The sequence below is a fragment of the Diachasmimorpha longicaudata genome, chromosome 3 (assembly GCF_034640455.1).
Source record: "Diachasmimorpha longicaudata isolate KC_UGA_2023 chromosome 3, iyDiaLong2, whole genome shotgun sequence".
In the NCBI taxonomy this organism is placed as follows: domain Eukaryota; kingdom Metazoa; phylum Arthropoda; class Insecta; order Hymenoptera; family Braconidae; genus Diachasmimorpha; species Diachasmimorpha longicaudata.
In genome coordinates, this window is record NC_087227.1 from 9,253,719 (window position 1) to 9,271,714 (window position 17,996).

The 17,996-nt window shown below is 39.8% G+C and overlaps 3 protein-coding genes across 5 annotated transcripts; 1 reads left to right on the plus strand and 2 right to left on the minus strand.

Annotated features, from left to right (window-relative positions):
• Positions 1–4: 4 nt before the first annotated feature.
• Positions 5–8,618, minus strand: LOC135160848 (replication factor C subunit 4). 3 transcript variants are annotated; one of them, XM_064117926.1, is made up of 7 exons: positions 8,462–8,618; positions 6,926–7,092; positions 1,812–3,146; positions 1,442–1,717; positions 554–947; positions 258–455; positions 5–185 (listed from the first exon to the last, which is right to left on the minus strand). In XM_064117926.1, exons 3-7 carry the CDS (start codon positions 1,925–1,927, stop codon positions 93–95), a joined length of 1,077 nt encoding a protein of 358 aa, XP_063973996.1. In that variant the 5' UTR covers positions 1,928–3,146; positions 6,926–7,092; positions 8,462–8,618; the 3' UTR covers positions 5–92. The 3 variants fall into 3 exon arrangements, with proteins under 3 accessions (XP_063973996.1, XP_063973997.1, XP_063973998.1); XM_064117927.1 differs by lacking the exons at positions 6,926–7,092; positions 8,462–8,618 and adding an exon at positions 3,213–3,555; XM_064117928.1 differs by lacking the exons at positions 6,926–7,092; positions 8,462–8,618 and having other exon boundaries at positions 1,442–1,729; positions 1,812–1,944.
• LOC135160838 (scoloptoxin SSD14-like) lies at positions 3,675–11,833 on the plus strand. The gene is made up of 10 exons (XM_064117898.1): positions 3,675–3,817; positions 8,019–8,172; positions 8,516–8,640; positions 8,752–8,891; positions 9,144–9,376; positions 9,461–9,621; positions 9,756–9,976; positions 10,057–10,252; positions 10,499–10,664; positions 11,396–11,833. The coding sequence occupies exons 1-10, from the start codon at positions 3,810–3,812 to the stop codon at positions 11,732–11,734; spliced, it is 1,743 nt and encodes a 580-aa protein (XP_063973968.1). The 5' UTR covers positions 3,675–3,809; the 3' UTR covers positions 11,735–11,833.
• Positions 11,266–15,781, minus strand: LOC135160830 (uncharacterized). Its single transcript, XM_064117876.1, has 2 exons — positions 11,942–15,781; positions 11,266–11,736 (listed from the first exon to the last, which is right to left on the minus strand). The coding sequence occupies exon 1, from the start codon at positions 15,299–15,301 to the stop codon at positions 11,948–11,950; it is 3,354 nt and encodes a 1,117-aa protein (XP_063973946.1). The 5' UTR covers positions 15,302–15,781; the 3' UTR covers positions 11,266–11,736; positions 11,942–11,947.
• Between the last annotated feature and the right edge of the window lie 2,215 nt (positions 15,782–17,996).

The window sequence follows — 17,996 nt, forward strand, 5'->3', positions numbered from 1 at the left end:
GCTTTTGTAAAAAATATTTTTTGTATTTATTTACCTTTAGCATGAAAAAATGGGTTATAATATAATTATAGTGTTCAGATCGATTGAGGACTTCAGCGTTTTCGATTAGCCTGCATGATGGCGCAGCACAGGTGGATTAACTGGATGTATTCACTGCTACCGTCCAATAATCTGTAGGCACATTCCTGCAACAATTAATTGCGCATTGGTAGCGAAAAATAATTGAATAATTGAATTGAAAAAAGTGAAATAAATACCCCAAGTTTCTCTCCAATGAAGGACTTCTGATTATCACTAAATGAATCTGAGAATATGATTCTTTCACTGAGTTGTTCGATCAATTGTGATGTGGAATAGGCTTCCAGCAGGAAATCGTCGACAAATTGCTCGACTTTCGTGAACTCATGGCCCTCGCACACTTCCAGCATTTTGGCTAGCCACTTGTCTGGAATTACCTATCACCCAAAAAATTCATGAATAATTGATGAAACACTAAAGACAGATAAACGATTTTTAGATTGAAAAATAACGGTTGAGATTATTCCTGTCTTACCCCAGTGACTTCCAGTACATCCTCTACAGTAATCTCGATCCCCTTGCCCTTCAGCCTCGTGACAGACTGGAGACAAGTGATCGCTCTTCGAAGATCACCCCCAGACGCTTCAACTAATTTCGTGAGGACGTATTTATCAGCTGTGATGTCCTCATTCTTGCAAATGTACTCTAATCGTTCGATGATTTTCTCCTCCCCGAGGGGCTTAAATCGGAACTTAGTGCAACGTGATGTCAGGGGCTCGATGATTCTCGAAACGTAGTTGCAGATGAGGCAGAAACGAGTGCTGTGAGATTCTTTTTCCATTGTTCGACGGAGAGCCGATTGGGCTGCGTGAGTCATGCTATCCGCCTCGTCCAGGATGACTATTTTAAAGGGGGGACAGGGTTTTCCACTGCGTAATAAACGAACTTAATGAATAAATATTACAGATTGAGTTAAGAACATTCAATAATTGTTTATCACGTGGGAGAGAACAAGATCCGAAATGTAAAGGAATATTGCAAAGCCTCAGAATATATTTGATGTCAAACGGTCCACCAAAAACCCCATAGAAATTCACCAGGATCATCAGAAAGAGAAAAATAAGGAAGGGAAGTTGTATGCACATCGTTGTCATAAGTCAATCCTTCAGACTCAGACATGTCGATTGGAGCAGATATTGGTATCTAGTTGGCAATAAGGGTATTGACATAATCTTCGGTCATACCCCTGAGAACAACGAGACTGAATCGTCGGAGAATTTCTTGCGGCATTTCTGGATGGACCTCAAACCTTTTACTACATCATCATCGGCATTTCCTTCAATTTTTCTTGTCCAAGAAAAAAATACTATTAACTTATTTATCTGACTACTTCAATAACTAATTAATTTGAGATATAACTCACTCAGGTCTGGTATTTCCAGCAGTTAATTGAGCAAAATGTTTGACCTTGTCCCTCACCACCTGGATCCCTCGTTCGTCGGAGGCATTGAGCTCAAGGATTCTGTCCCTGTACATATTACCGAAGAGTTGTCTGGCAGCAGCGAGAATCGTACTGGTCTTTCCCGTTCCTGGGGGTCCATAGAACAATAAATTTGGAAAATCTCCACCCGTCATGCACTGACGAAGGACCTCCACCACTTCCCCTTGCTCGACGACATCCTCAACAGTTCTAGGTCGACTGAAAGCACCCCTTTTCAATGATCGTAAAGCAACTCAAGTGGAAAATTTTAATGGTGAAATGAGTAAAAACGACCAATTGAAAATATACTCACTATTTTTCGACCCAAGGAGGGGCAGCTGCATTCTTCGGCTCTTTGGACCCTTTAGACGTCGAGGGCTTTGTCCCAGCAGTCGATCCAACCTTACCAGTTTTCAAAAATGCCTGCATTTTATTATTTTTCACAACTAAATAAAAATACCAAGAACTAACGATCAAACATCAGTTGAACAAAACTCAAGTTGTCGACGCGGTTAATTTCTTGTTTGGTTATGGTGGACTGAGTTCCCGCCAATAGACAAACGAATTCGTAGATCCATAGCCAGTAAGTGATTACTTTTCGCAAAATAAATTAATTCTATTGTTAGTAGTAGGTTTGTACTCGTTTGTACTGAGCTTTAAATGTTTCGTTAGTTTTCCATTTATTTATAAATAAATAATGTGAGCGGCGCCCTCTATGAACCATATGCGGAACCTATATGACTGCAACTATCGACTGGTAAATTATCGCCGAAAAATTTAAAAAATCGCTTTCAAATTTTCAGGGGTAATTTATAGTGACTCGTCGTAATTAGAGACATACGTCATGCAGGTATTGGGTTAACCGCGTTACGCCGTAATGCGCCTGCATTCCGCATGGTCAGCGTGACACTTTCCTGGAACGCTGACAATTGAGAAATGCCCGGACATAATTATTAGTTTCTAATCGATAAGGAATATTTTAACGTTTTGCGACATGATTCATTCAAGTTTAAATGGAGTGATAATAATTGGCATTGAGGTTTATTTCTGGATGGCAAAAATTAAGTCATACAGAGAATAACAACGCAAAAATATCATAAAAATTCCTGATTAAAAACATTAATGCGGTAGATCTTTGCAAAAGTATTTTTTCAATTTTTAATCTCTCTTTTCACGCCAAAAAAATGCCACAACAAAATTGCATCCACAACAATAACAATAAATATTATGCTGGCGATGGGGAACTCCCATTTCCCAACGTCTTTTCCATTCTAAAAAAAAATGCAATTCTTACAAACGAAGTGTTTTCTCAGAAGACCGTAACGGCCCTGGAAAATCCGGCGTGAAAATTCTACCAACACATGCACAACGGGATTCCCCGATACAGCCTACGATCAATGATCATTGATAGACGATAATTTAATTCACAGTCTCAACAATATCGACAGTGATCTCATAATTTTACAATTACGTCTCTCTCTCCCCGAGATCTGAATTTCCCACCGGTTCCCCACGTGGTCGCAGTCTCGTGCGTACAGGGCCGTAGTCCTCGGTGTCCACCATCCATACGTCATTAGTCGATTGAATTTCCCCCAATTCGTTGTCCTCGCGCCCATAAAATGGTCTTTCCACCATAGAATCTCCTTTCCTGAAAGTAATACCAAAATTTTTCACTGAGATCGCGTAATTAAAATTATCACTGAAGAAATGGCACCTGCGGCGCCTTTCCCGCGGTCACTGCCACTTCCCCACTCCTCCGTGTAGTTTGAAAATATCCGGTGGTGGGGGGTACATGAACGGCATGCGATTTGTCGTTCCCTTTGGCACCACCGACGCACGAATTTCAATTATCCAGGAGGGAGATACCGCCAATCGTGATTTCATCATTAATTGATAATTCCCTAAATGATGTCATTGACGTTTGCTGGCTTGCACTGAGCAGAATATCACTCCAGCTCTGTATTAATCTAACACAATCCTGACATTTGTTTATCATCGCAATGAGGAAATTAGCAACAACTAAGCGTACATTAATCAGAGTGAAAAAGCGTAATGAGCACTCGTTGCAGCTGTATACGATGAGTGGTTGGAGTGTCTGCATACTCGAGGAGTCGTTTATGACTGATCAGATACTTTGACGTGGGGCTTAGGTGGGGGAAGTTGAACATTTGAATCAAACGTGTATGGTGTAGCCATATATAAGAGTCACGTTTGCCACCGGTAAAACGTTTAGTTGTGACCAAAAGGTCCATTCGGAAGGAACGGATACCAAGTCGCACTCCAAGTTGTCGTTCCACTTGTCATTATCAACATGTTCGGGTAATTACTCTCTTTTCGAGATTTTTTTGTCATTTTAATTGTCATAAAATTATTCTATGGCTGAGTGAGTACAGTGGAAAATTCGACATACGCAACTGCCGATCCTCAGGTTCAAAAGGTCGAGGCTGTTTCTGTGATTGATTGTTTGGGATTGGCTTTGGAATTGTAAAATGATAAATTAAAGGTTCAGAAGAAATTTTTGAAGAACTCCGACAATTGATCGGTCGATAAGAATCGTTTGACAGTGGGGCCAGTCAGATTTCGCAATTATTGTTCATACGCACATGTACTCACGCTTTCATTAGAAAATAAGATGATAACAACAGGACAGCAATTTGTTATATCCCATGACCTTGAATTAATCTAGTAATACATAGGGCATGGTTCCAGTGATCAGTGAGAATATGTCAGGATCGATAGAGGAGGTAGCTTCGAGGAGATCCTCGAAAAATTTGTTATATCAGATCGCGAGATATTAATCGGAAATGTTTAGGAAGTGAATTTCTAAATCGTCTTCATCGTCGAATTAATCGCGAGTGATAAATGAACATGATCTAGATCAAATTCAGGGCTCGTAATAGCGGGAAACCAGATTCTCGCGTTGCAAAGCAACTTCTGCTGATTGCAATCAAATCGCTTTGTTATTTTTTATCTTATCATTATTATCATTCAGACAACTCGTCCGAAATATAATAATTACCCTGATACAGAGGTTTATCAAGTGCAAACGTTGTAGTACTTTTACCCAATTGGAGATCTCCAACGGAGATAACTTCAATCATCAACTCGCGGATTAAGATTTATCGGTTTTCTTTCCAAACGAGTGTGTTGAAACACATGCTCGAAAAATTTCAAGTATTTAACTGACAAGATATTTTTAATTATCGAATGATACCATTTGTTCATGAGGAAAGAGAATGTGAATGGGTTTTATGACAGGAGAATTGATTATTAGAACAGTTCAATGCGGAGAAATTAATTTTCATTACATTCGCTTTTCTCTTTCTGGTTTATTGTCTTTCTAGACTATTATCATTGCGTTATGGAATGGAAATATTCCAGGGTATTTTCAACTTTTTTTTCGTCGCGATGGTATTCTGAATCATCTGTTTAAATAGTGTTTGAAATAGGCAACGTCGTCGGGCTATCTCTATGCACAACATAATTGCGGTGTAACTTTTTTTCACAATATAAGGAAGCATAATGACTTCAGATTCTAGAGGGAATAATTATGAAAATATTGTGAAGGTAATGCTTCCCAAACGCTCGCATAACAATAATTTCACGCTTGTGTTAACTCCAGAAAATAAGCTCTGGGGTTCAGGATTTTTCAAGTTAATTGGTGGATTCTCATTAAGTGGAGAACCTCGCTAATGTAGAGGGACATTAGAATGGAATGTACTTTCGAAAAGTTCAATATTTCATACTGCCGATATTATTAAATGTCGTGGTGAATATTTTTGTCATAGTGCTTTTTACAATGTTTTTATTGTATTGTTCCTCCACTAAAAAATCATTATTTCATGGGGTAATTAACGAGAGCTGTGAATTTCAATTTAATTAGTCTCTGAAAGCCAAAATAAATTGGGCAATTCACATCCCATTAAAGAAAAATTGAATCCAGATGGATATTAGACTGCAGTGCCTTTAAAAAACAATAAGGAAAGTTGAACGTTCTCTACAATTTCAAGGGATGTTGTCATTGAAAATTTGGGGTTTTATCGGAAATTCACCGGCGATTTTTCAGTTCGATGAACGGAATAAAAGTCTCCTACACCTCTGGGACAAAAATATGTCCAACATTCAATGCCATTATCCTAAACATTACTAGTTAATTGCTCGTAGAATTTTAATTATTCTTCAACTCAACCCAAACGGAGTGTTTTACTCGCCAGAGATTTATTGGTTGAATAAATATTATAATTTTTTAACGCATATTTCCGTGAAAATCCCTAAAATAACAGTTAAACTGTTGAATAACTGTTATCTCGTGGCGTTCAATAAATTATCTCAATGGCTTTGTTATTAATTCTGCCCCTTTTTTACCGGTGAAACAACTATTATCTATGCGGTTCCATTATTATTATCTATTATTAATTTTTTTCAAGTCTTAGCGCCTCACATTTAATTATTTTTTCAATGCTGACGATTATTCAATGATTTCTCTCATTTAGAGTTTGGAAAGTTGAACGATGACATTTAGCATCCGGCTTTCCCTATAATTTGTACTTTAAAAAACCTGTAAGGTCTGGTCGAGTAGAGTCTCGGGGTGATGTAGTTTTAGTGATACACTTATTTGAAAAGAAAACAAAAATTGTCCATTAACATCTCAAAAAAGAAAAAATGAAGCGAAGTGCGTGCGAAGATTACTCGATTACCCGACGATATCGTCACCGAATTACTTTCCTCACGTACTAAACTGTTACCCAACGGCGATGCCCAAGTACCCAGAAACCTATTACTTAACAATTCACTCAGTAATGCGAGCAAAAATTCCCGTAAAACAAGTGCAATTGCGCCAATTCTTTTGCCCTCTTCGCTCGCGCACTCCAATAACCCCGTCTCCTCGTAATATCTTCATTGAGCACGCTAATTGACGGCATTGCTAGTCCCAATTAATGACAAATCGGTCAGCCATGGTAGTAGATGCGCTAATTGATTAAACTGAATTCCTGCAAATCACTCTTGCTGGAACCCAATTTCCTCGATTTTTTCTTTTTACTTTTCCTTTTCCCCCCGAGGCTTGGCCGGCGCCAGCGTACGGTAAATTCTTCAGCGAAACCAGGAATTAGCCGGGGTTGCGCAAAAGGGTAGCTATATTCCGACAACTAGTAATTACCACCAGTACCAGTAATAAAGAAATTTTTCTCCACATTTTCCTTATTTTTATGGAATTTTTTGAATCTCCCATTCATTGATCCTTCCGTTGCGTCAATTTTTCTCATTTCACATTTCATGTCTTTCGAATAATTGCACGACCTTGACTTATTGATCCACTGTATGGAGAAATGTTCTTTAAAAATATTGCTAATACTGTTAAAAAAAAATCCTGAATGTTTAAATTCTACAGACGTTTGTTGACATTGTGGTGGTGGGGCTTTTACTTACTTGATTTCACTATCAGCGAAACGATGGTGAAAGAAGGTCATATATATGCTGTGCAAATGTAATGAAAAATCGCATCAGAGTGATTTCTCGACTGCTCAAATAGACCCCATTTCATGTTTCCTGAATTTGATTCAATCGACCTTTGTCCAGGCAACTCGTGATTATTGCTGAAACACATTTGAAAGTATTTCATAAAATGCATTAAAATACAATTATATTAAAATAGCAAAACTCTTTAGTTCAAAAAAATCAAATGCTAATCGTTTATACTATTAAAAAATCACTTTTTTTCAGCCAATAAATAGTTTTTTTCAAATTTAAGAGAAATTTGGAATGAATGTCTTTTTCATACCGTATAATTAAATATTTTCCCTCGAACCAAGTAAACGAAATTATACTGCCAACGAAAACATGATTGAAATAAGTAAAAAATTTCAAAAGAATTTTTTCATTTGATGGGAAATGTTTTAGGTAGTGTCATTGGATTTGTTGATTTTGCATTATTTTCCAACAATCGGCCTGAAAAAGCAGAATCTTTATGACTCGTTTGATAGTGTTTTCTCATTTATGGAAAGATGATGGCAAGGAAAAATAATTTTTTGCTGAACATTAAATTTTTTGTTCACCCAGCGGCATTGAGGAATTGCGTGGAAATTGTATAAATCCTCCACGCGTTCGGTTTTCCCGTCATATGGAAAAACCGTATGAATTACTCTTTCACTTTGCCATGAGCTCGATTGTTCCCCCATCCCATTCAAGGACACAAGGTTGACAAATGTGTCTGTCCACGTACGAACGTTTGAATGTACTTCCATTTTCAAAGGCAAATAAAAGAGAATTTCCCGACGAGTGCATAGAATTTATGGGGCCTCCGGTGCTTCTAATTTCCTCAAAACTAATTACGAGTGATACTAATAGCGTTCACCGGACAAACAATTAACCAACGAACATAGAACCATTTCGTGACAGTAGAGGAAGGACACGATTCATTGAGCATTCGTATCAAGGCGTCGGGTCACGCTCAACGAGCCTCGAAATCGTGTCACAATCCTGTGTTAAATTCTTCTTCTGATGAAATTTGTCATTCTTTCAGGTTCAAAAAAGGTACCGTCATCGCGATGATGGTAGGGCTGTGCGTGGCTGTTGGAATCATCGTTGCTATTGTCATACTCACACGGTCGGGAGATAAAACGCGCGAGTGGGAGAGCAAATTCGTTAGTACATCGATTTTAGGACAATTTAAGAAGGTAATTAGTTAGAAAAAAGAGGAGACAAATCACATGTTCCCCACCCATCAAGTCGATTGTGAGAATGATGTTACTATTTTTTCCCCTTTTTTTCTGTTTCCGGTTGACCATTGTAATCTGTTATTTTTTTTTATTCTCTGCACAAACCTCAGACAAATATTCCCTAACAATTACTATGAATATAAATATTAAGTGAATACAATATGTTACGAAAATGTTATGTAACTTTTCCTGTATATTCCGTTAAACTAAAGAAAAAAAAATAGAAAATACTAAAATGGTTCATTACCCTCTGATTATCTTCACTGTGATGTCTTTCTAATGATTAGAAAAAATTTTCAAGGCTGCTGTAGCAACAAATGGAGTGCGATGTTCGGAAATAGGGGCTGAAATGCTCCGGAGAAACGGCTCAGCGGTGGATGCGGCGATAGCAGCATTACTCTGCGAGGGTGTATCGTCTTCACACAGGTATATTTCCACACACGTCATCCTCGTCTCCGCGGTTACCCAATTGCATTCATAACTTGTAATGACTCAGCGATCATTCCATTTGCTGTAATCGTATAATTTTCATTTTAGTATGGGGATCGGTGGAGGATTTCTGATGACGATTTGGGACGCGGAGAAAAACGAATCAGTTTTTCTCGATGCGAGAGAAACAGCTCCTGCAGCTGCACACGAGGAGATGTTCAAGGGCAATGCGTCGCTTTCATTATTAGGTTCGTGCATTAATTTATATCCCAAATATTAATTGACTAGGTATTTAATTAATTAGTTTTAATTAACGATTATTAGATTCAATTTTTTTAGTTGCGCGATGCGATTTTTTTTCTGCAAAAATGGCAGTCAAGTAATGATCAAATAAATTCACATTATTTTGAAATTGAGGGGGGAAATTAATCAATTAATTAGGGGAGAACAGGAGGCCACCGATTACTCGAAATTTCTAAACAAATTTGTTGCATACTCAGGTGGATTGGCCATTGCTGTTCCTGGCGAAATCGCTGGATACTGGGCCGCTCACCAAAAATACGGAAAACTCCCCTGGAAGGACCTGTTCCAGCCGACAATAGCTTTATGCAAAGAAGGGATCGTAATCAACGATTATGTTGCTTATAATTTAAGAAATCATGAGCATACGATCCGGGATCAGCCGAGTCTCGCGGAGATCCTGATCAATCCCAAGACAAACCGGACGTGGACGGTAAATTCCCGAGCTCAATAAATTATTTAAATAATCGTTCACATTTTTAAATAACTTTCACACGAGATAAATGGATTGATTCAGGTGGGTGACAGACTCTACCGCCCGAAATTGAATACAACGCTGAAGTTAATAGGGGAATATGGTCCCAGCATCCTTTACAATGGCACCATGGGCGAGAAGATAATTCAAGAAATTAAAGGATTCGGTGGGATCATGGAGATGGATGACTTAAGAAATTACAGGTAATTACTCCAGGAAATCGATTCTCAAACGATGGGGATTAATGAACCATTGATTAATTTGTCAATTAAGAACAGCTCAATCAATTGCTGATGAACGGAGGATTAATTAGAGCATTAATTATTGAATACCCTAGACCGATATGGAAAGCTCCAGCTAAGGCAACTCTCGGAGAGTTCACAGTCCTCTCAGCCCCACCTCCAGGTTCCGGGCTAATCCTCACGTTTATCCTAAATGTCCTGCAAGGTCTTGTTCCAACAGCGAATGAGGGAGATTTCTGGCAGCGTATGATTGAAGCCTTCAAGTGGGGGTACGCGAGGCGAACGCAGCTGGGGGATGATCAATTCGAGAATCTAGGTCTGTATAGATCGTATTTATCGTCGGATATTTATTTTTTTACAATGTATTAAGATTTTGAACTTTTAAATAATATTTAGATGACATAGTGGGGAATTTGTCGTCTCAGAGCTACATAGAGGAGGTCAGGAGCAAGATAAAGGACGACTGGACAAGCACTCACCCAAAATACTACGGAGTGGATGTCGCTGTCCCTAATGACTCAGGAACCTCTCACGTGTCTGTCCTGGCACCTGACGGTTCCGCAGTTTCTGTCACGTCAACTATAAATCAAATGTAAGAGGGACGATATTTAATTGATTGATAAAAATTGCCGTTAACTATTCGAAACAATTTTTTAAACCATTCTTGCAATAGTAGAGAATGGTTTGGGTTTCCTTTTCCTTTCTCACCTATTATTTAGAAATTAATTTTTTTTTTCAACTAAAAGAGATAACAATAATCTACAGTCGAAGGGAATTATATGTCAAATTATTCGAACTGTTGGTTATTTATTTATGTTTAAATTGCATCATTAATCAGATTCGGTGCCATGAGACGATCAGAATCAACTGGAATAATCTTCAACGATGAAATGGATGACTTCAGTTCTCCCGGTATGACAAATGGCTTTGGTCTGCCCCCATCACCAAAGAACTTTATCAAGCCTGGTAAAAGACCCATGAGTTCAATGGTACCGACGATTGTGGTGAGTATCACCGAAATAAACCAATTACTCAACAAAAGAACTTGTCATACCCTGAGATGCACTCCCCCGTTCAGAATTAGTCTCGAAATGTCGAGATAAAATATCTTCAATGGATACTAGTGACATTCGATCGTCACCTCGAAGTTTATTTATTTTTTTCGCTCGACATCGAAGAGATAAACATTGTGAATGAGTTGAATCATAAGAACTTAATCGCTTGACTGATTTATGAGCGCTATAACCATCTAATCACGCTAGAACTATGTTTTATATTGTTCTTATTCTTCCTGTGATGCAGAACAATTTCAATGTTAATTCTCCAATGTTAATCTCCCCTCGCCAATGATTTTTATTCTTTAGACCTTGATTCAACGATTTTTCTATAAAAAGCCCCGTTCGTTGTAATTTTAACGAAAAGTTTCCTCAGTTTTTTTGATAAAGCGCGGGGGGGGGATATGATGAGGGGATAATTGGGGGAATTTATTCCGAGAAAAATATGTGATTTGATTGCGGATACATGAAGATTAATTTACGAGAGTTTATCTTCATTAATTCCAACCAAATGTAATTGGATAAAAAAAACTGATAATTACAAAAAAAATGAGGCGTAAAAAATTTAATGAACGATCCTCTGTTGATTTCAATTATTGGTTGTGATTGGGGTCTAGATAAATTATTCAAATAAATTCCCCAAAATAGAAATATGTAAATTACAGATTTTTTTTCACCAGATAAATTCGAAAAAGGAGGTACAATTGGTGATTGGAGCAGCTGGGGGTTCGAAGATCCCGAGTGCGGTTGCCCTGTCGATGGTCTTGAACCTCTGGACTGGCTACAACATAAAAGAAGCTGTGGACGCTAAACGCCTCCATCACCAGGTCCTTCCGATGAGAATCGACGTGGAGAGGGGCTTCTCCCAACCTCTCCTCAAGCATCTGATGGAACTCGGTCATAATACGTCTTATTTCTCTGGAATCGGGAGTGCAATCTGTGCGGTTTCTAAACTCAATCACGAGGGAATAACTGCCAACTCGGATTATCGCCGGCAAGGAGATGTTGCTGGTTATTAGAACTGTAGATATCAATTTGTAATTAATTCATCCCTGTCAATTCATGTAAATTCATGTCTTATGTAAATATATAGAACATTTTTATTTATATTCCCGGCACCTCACGCGTTTCATTAATTTATACATTTTCCTTATCACATTCACTAGTCCTCATTACTAAACTAACGACTAATTTTCGGATTTCCAATGAAAAAAATCATGAAATACCTTCATTCACTCGCCATCACTACTGCTCTCGGAAAGCTTCGCCTCCTTCTGAACGACGTTCCTTTTCGGACGAGTGTTTTTATTCCTGGACTTGCCAGGTCCTTTCCTAGACTTTCTGAACACTTCAATGGCTTTCAACTTCTTATCCAGCGCGTTTTGTTTGTCTCTCTCCCTCTGGGGGATTACTTCCTGGGCAGCTTTCACGACTGTCTTTATTTCTTCCTTCTGAGCTTCCTCCTCGACTGGCCCATCATTATCCAGAGGTTCATCCTGTTTGTCTTTCGTCATTGGTCGTCTCCTTTTCCTCCTGAGGGCCTTTACAACCTCCTCTCCCTCGTCGCCACAGGGGTCATCGTCATCAGGATCCTTTCCCATCATCTCCACGGCCTTCTGCAACCTCTTGCTCAGCCCCTGTTCAATCGGCTTGGGCACACTCTTAACTTTAAAATAGGACATTAAATGCTTCTGCGACTTGGCCTCCAACCTCTTCATCACAGGCGTCATTATCTCGTCGAATTTCGATCTAGTCCAGCCGAATTTTTTCCTCGTGTAATCCGCCAGCAGAACGAGATTCGGTTTTCCCCAGGAAAAAGTCTCTTTACTCTCGTCAACAGTTGGAAACAGGTACGCCTGAACCACCGCCTGACTTGGGAATCCCCTGTCCACATTGACGTTCTTCAATTTATTCCTCAGGGTGGCTCGGCCAGGGCCTACGATTCTCCCTCCTCTCATCCAGACGGAAAAATTCGTTAACCCCCTGAGGAGATCATCCCCATTGGCGGGGAAACTCGCGAGAATCTCCATCGCAGTGACTGGGCCAATCCCCGGAATTCCGACCGTGTAATCACTTCCCACCAGGAGTGCCAGCTGAATCATCTGCTGTCTCGTCAGCTTGAAATGATGTTCAATATCCTTCGACGAGTACTGCATGACTTTCTTTGCATTATTGAAGAAGTTTCTGTAGACGCACTTCGCCCCGAATAGCCAGATGTCAGAGTCATCGGTGATGCTGCCGTCCGTCAAATTGATGCTTTCAAGGTAGGCACACTGGGCCTCAGCTTCCTGCGGGGCCACTAGGTAAGGGATTCCGAAGAGACGGAGGAGATCCTGAGCGTCTAATCGCATTTGCTCGGTCACTTCTATGGATTGTCGATCGAGTTTTCCAATGCTCTGCTTCAGCTCTTCAGTCTCGGTTTCCAGTTGTGTTCTGAGGTCCTCGAGCTGCTCCTGGTTGGAGGCTTTCGAGAGCAGTTCGGACTTTTCTGAGGCTAGACGGGTCAGGACGGATGTTATCCTGTCAGAGGGCTTTCGTGGAGAATCTGTTTCCGGAGCTTTTGGTACTTTAAGAGGAGATTTAGAAGGTTCAGGAGGGTTTTCCTGATTTGTGGTGGGGGAGTTACTATTAAGATTGGTTTCACGAAGATTTTGTTGACTATCTGATGAATGTAGAGGTTCGATTTGTGTCTGAAGGCCTCCAGAAGTCTTTCGGGAGATCTCAACGTCAGGAGTTCGTTGAGAGATACTTTCTCCTTGTTCAGTATTTTTTTTGCTCTCTTCAACAATTTTTTGAAGATTATTCAAAGTGGTTGAATTTTTCAGATCATCAGCGTCAATTTTTTGAGTTATTCTTACTTCCTCGGCAATCAAAACCTCACTGCTTTTGTTATCACCAAGAAGTTCTACTTCCTGCTCTTGCATATTTGATTGCCCATCAGAAATTTTGGACAAATCCTGCAGCTGTTGACTCTTCTCAATACCACTGTCCTCACTCTCCAACTCAGAAGACCTCTCCTTCTTCCCTTCAAACACATCAGCAAAAAGATCATCTCCCTCGACCCCCACACCCTCCCCGACCTTTATAACAATCTCCATCTTCTTCTCAGCCGTGAATACCGGAGTCTCCACGTCCTGCACCTCTATGAAATCATCAGAATCATCAGACTCCGAGCCTCCAGTTATTCTCTTCTCCTGTTCAACCCCCATCACCGCCTTCTCCTCTGAAAAATCATCAGCATAATCTTCTCCATCGGAAATCTCTTCCATTTCCTCCTTGACCTCGATGAACTGCTGCAGGTCAAAGCTCTCCTTCTTCTTCTTCGAGGCCCCTTTCTCTTCAGGATGTTTTCTCTTTGCCCTCTCCTCGGCCTTTGCCTTCTTCAAACTCAGTTTGCTCTGTTCAATAAGCGCCAGAATTTGCTCCTGGGACAGCTCGCTGTTCTCCACCATGTAAGCAAGTGCTGGATTCTTCGTAACCTTTCCAAAGAATCTCTTTGCTGTTGAAGAACTGATCACCTCGACATCAGAGTCCCAGTCATCAAGATCATACTCTTCAATGTCGTCGACCACCGAAGAGGGCTCTTCAGGAATAACAGTTAGCCCCTCATCCTGATCCAGCTCCCGAGAGCAACTGGGCTGACTGAGATCAGAGACAATCCCCGAGTCATCTCTCCTAACAGTCAGACTCTTGGGGTCACTGATGTAGATCAGCCTCGTGACATCGTCAGATGCTATCCTGTACGCCAGGTCCCTGGACTTGGTGTCCACTCCCTGGTCACTCATGATTTTCTCCAGCTCATCGAGAGTGAGATTCTTACCTCCCATCTCCTGCTCAGCAGCTTCCAAACTCTCTTGTACTTGTCGCCTCTTCAACAGTCTCTTCATCTGATAATTCGCGAACTGATTGGACTCCTCTGGGATCTCGTGCAAACGACCCCACGAGTTCTGTTTTCTCGTCTCCTTCAGGTCAGTCAGAATGTCATAGCGAACGTCCGGGGGAAGATTTCTGAAGTCTTCTGATGTTATGTCAACAGTGTGAATGTTTCCCCGCCACTTTGATTGCTTACGAGGACTCAATTCGTCTGAGTCGGATTCGGTGTCATCCGAGGTGGAGTCAAGGGCCAGAGGAGGGGCCACTGGCAGCTTGAACATATCGTCGACAGTTCTGAGAGGGTTCGCAGTCGATACCTCGACTTCCCCAGGAACTTTCTTGGTGAAAACATTTTTCACAAGACTGTGCTTCATCAGATTCAGCAGCAGATCGCTCTTTATCTTCTCGGCCTTGCCAGAGGCGAGGGCCTTCTGCTTTTTTCTAGCTGCAATTGTATTCTTCTTGAGTAATGGAACACCTCCATCGAATACAAATACTGGCTTTATTTTGAAGTACAGAAGCTTGCATATTCGATTGTAAAGACCCAGAAGATGAGCATTGGGTAGAGAATTTCCCCTTTTATCTTGATAGCCCTGTAGGACTTGATAGATCCAGATGGAAATGTCGATAGCTAGGACCTTTCCCTCCAGCGATTCCAGAGGCACAGGCTTCCCCGAAGCATCGATCAACCTCCACAACCCTGTTACTCCCATTCTTCACGAATACTTTTCACTATCTTCTCGAGTCTGAATTTGTATGAATATTTACTCATGCTTTGTTTATTTTTAACGACCGGCGTGCGTATGTCAGCTGATCACGAGCGATTCAATGCAGACTGTACTCCACACAAAATATACAATGCAAATCCGCCATTTTTCAATATCGCGGAGCGCGCCGGCGCGGCGGGCAGTTTAAAAACGATAGATCGTCCAAGGTAATTGCGTGAAACAAATTCTGAGCAATTACGGCTAATGATAGTAAATAATATCATAATAATATGTAAAATGATAATGTTGGCTTCTGAAGCGATTGAGAAAGGAAGATAATTATTCTTGTTACGTACGGTACAATAGACCATAAATTAATCTAGTCGTGTGATATTTTCATATCAGTCCTGTCTATCGATCTCCAGTTTTCCCAGTTTTTCCAGTAATAAAATATATTCAAGATAATATCTTTCTGATAAAATGGGCAAGTGGAATCGGAATTGGGAATTTTTATTCTTGGAATGGGAATTGTTCAACGCCCATGCAGAAGTGAATTCACCAATGAAATCGGTAGAAAAAAATATATGTATTAATAATGCAAAAGATAATGTATAATCCTCTGTTTTCCATCCCATTTGCAACTCCTCCTCTTTATTCTTTAAAATCAATACTGTTCCGATGAAAAAAAAGATACAAAAAATCCCATTAATCCCAATTGAAGTCATCACTTTATAATAATAGTATTGTTGATGACTCACGTCAACCTATTTTTCAACATCCGCGGAAATACATCAATTGTAGGCACAATAAAAATGACCCAATTGTAATAATTCCATCCGCCAATTGGTGCTGTTACTAATCCCCAACAATTAATTACATTAGACATTCGGAGTTAATTTGTCTCCCCCAATTTAACAGCAGGAATTTTGAAAAATTGAAATCAGTGCCTACGGGAAATGATGAGGGGAGAGGGGGAAGTGTTCCCTTTCCGTCCTGGAAATCAAGGCGAAAGTCTTTATAATCCACTTGTCTCGAATTTGTCTTTCCCACGGTTCTCACACTACCCTAATCATCAAAATTACCTTTTTTATCTCTTGTAATTTTTTATGTGGCAACAAGTATAAGAAAATCACATGAATAATTCAATCATTATCAACAGAAAGTCAAAATAGTAAACAATAAATCATATTATCTAGTTCGTTGATGTAAAAATGAAATAAAAAATGCTATCTATAAAAGGCCCAGGGCATACACTGAAGACTAAATTATTATGATAATTATATGAAATATAATTTCATAGTTAGGGAGTAATGGGAGCAAATGTCACCGGTCCGTAGAAAAAAATTATGCAATTAGATGAAAAAAACTGAAATGTTGCTGAAAAAACTGTTGTATTATTTAGAAAATAATGAGTTAACCATTGAATATACTTTTCTCACACTATTTTCTATATAATAACAGTAAAAAAAATTCTCCAGACGCATCTCTCGGGCGATCACATCATATTTTTAGATCTAGTTTTTTCATATCGTATATAAAAAAAGGAATTGATTCATAGAAGTCTCTCACCGTTTGTGTGCGTGTGTGAATGATACACTCGAGTGGTAGTATGTGTGTGGAGGTAGAGGCCACCCACTCTTTCCCACAGCAGGTTTTTCCCACGCCCTCCAGGGTAACCCCAACATCCTTTTGCGGCAGCAATTCCACGCCGGGCGGGGAATAAAGAATAAAGAGAGCGGAGGCAATCCATGTCTATGTGTAGGCCTCGTAAACGTAGCAAGTTTAGAGATGGTGAGACACATCTACAATGTCATAGAGGAATCTAATATGAAATTATTCGATCATGATAATTCGATATGTCGATTCTGATTGGAGACGGGATTATGGAATTAATTAGGATCGTTTGAAAGGAAGACTGTCTCTCATGTTTGTCACATGGTTTTCTACATTTTTCTGGGGAATCAGTGGGTTTAGGGGTAAATTGTATAAGACCTTTTTTGTAGGTTAGAAAATTTTCGATAAAAATGCTCAATGAAGTCTTCTTATTAGATTAACGAGAGCTGAGATAATTGGATGTGTAGGGAGATACCAAAAGGCAATATTCTCCGGGTGTAAACTCCGGTAGTTCTTACTAATTGTTCATTTATCTCAAGCACAAGTAGATTTACGAGAAAAAGTCAAGAAACATTATTTGTGAATTACAAAATTTTCTACAAAAAAGTTTAATGTCATTTTCTCCTGAAACCCATCACTGTCAAGATAATGACATGTTTACAAGTCGTGCCGAGTTATCACCCGGATTATTAGCATCCCCGTTAATTTGGCATGTTCTTCAGAAATAACGGCTTTAACGACAAAAAATGAACAAACCTTTTTCGTAGCCAACAAAATTCTCCTCCTAAAATGTATTATGCAATGTTTCCCTAAAATCTACCCTTACACCGATAATCTCGATACAGTGATCGACTCTACAAGTAGTCCCTCCGCTCTCAACAGCCAATTTGTAATCAACAATCGAAGCAATTAAAAAAATCCTTCTCCACGTGTGAAATCAAAAACCAATGGTGGTATACCCTCCCCCTTCCATGAATACCGCGGCGCTGGGGTCGATACCACACCGTCACTCTTTGCAATGGTAAAACAATAGAAACTTCAAGGGACTTTGAGCGACGGTAATAACTCCCCACTGTCCCACGTTTTG

What these genes read in the sequence shown, in the direction of transcription:
- LOC135160848 (XM_064117926.1), bottom strand. Translation starts at nt 1,927, where the DNA reads ATGCAGGCATTTTTGAAAACTGGTAAGGTTGGATCGACTGCTGGGACA. An exon ending in CCTCCTTGGGTCGAAAAATA is followed by an intron (nt 1,718 to 1,811) that starts GTGAGTATATTT and finishes GGGTGCTTTCAG; the next exon opens with TCGACCTAGAACTGTTGAGG. An exon ending in GCTGGAAATACCAGACCTGA is followed by an intron (nt 948 to 1,441) that starts GTGAGTTATATC and finishes TTTATTACGCAG; the next exon opens with TGGAAAACCCTGTCCCCCCT.
- LOC135160838 (XM_064117898.1), top strand. An exon ending in AGACAAACCGGACGTGGACG is followed by an intron (nt 9,377 to 9,460) that starts GTAAATTCCCGA and finishes GGATTGATTCAG; the next exon opens with GTGGGTGACAGACTCTACCG. An exon ending in GATGACTTAAGAAATTACAG is followed by an intron (nt 9,622 to 9,755) that starts GTAATTACTCCA and finishes TGAATACCCTAG; the next exon opens with ACCGATATGGAAAGCTCCAG.
- LOC135160830 (XM_064117876.1), bottom strand. Translation starts at nt 15,301, where the DNA reads ATGGGAGTAACAGGGTTGTGGAGGTTGATCGATGCTTCGGGGAAGCCT.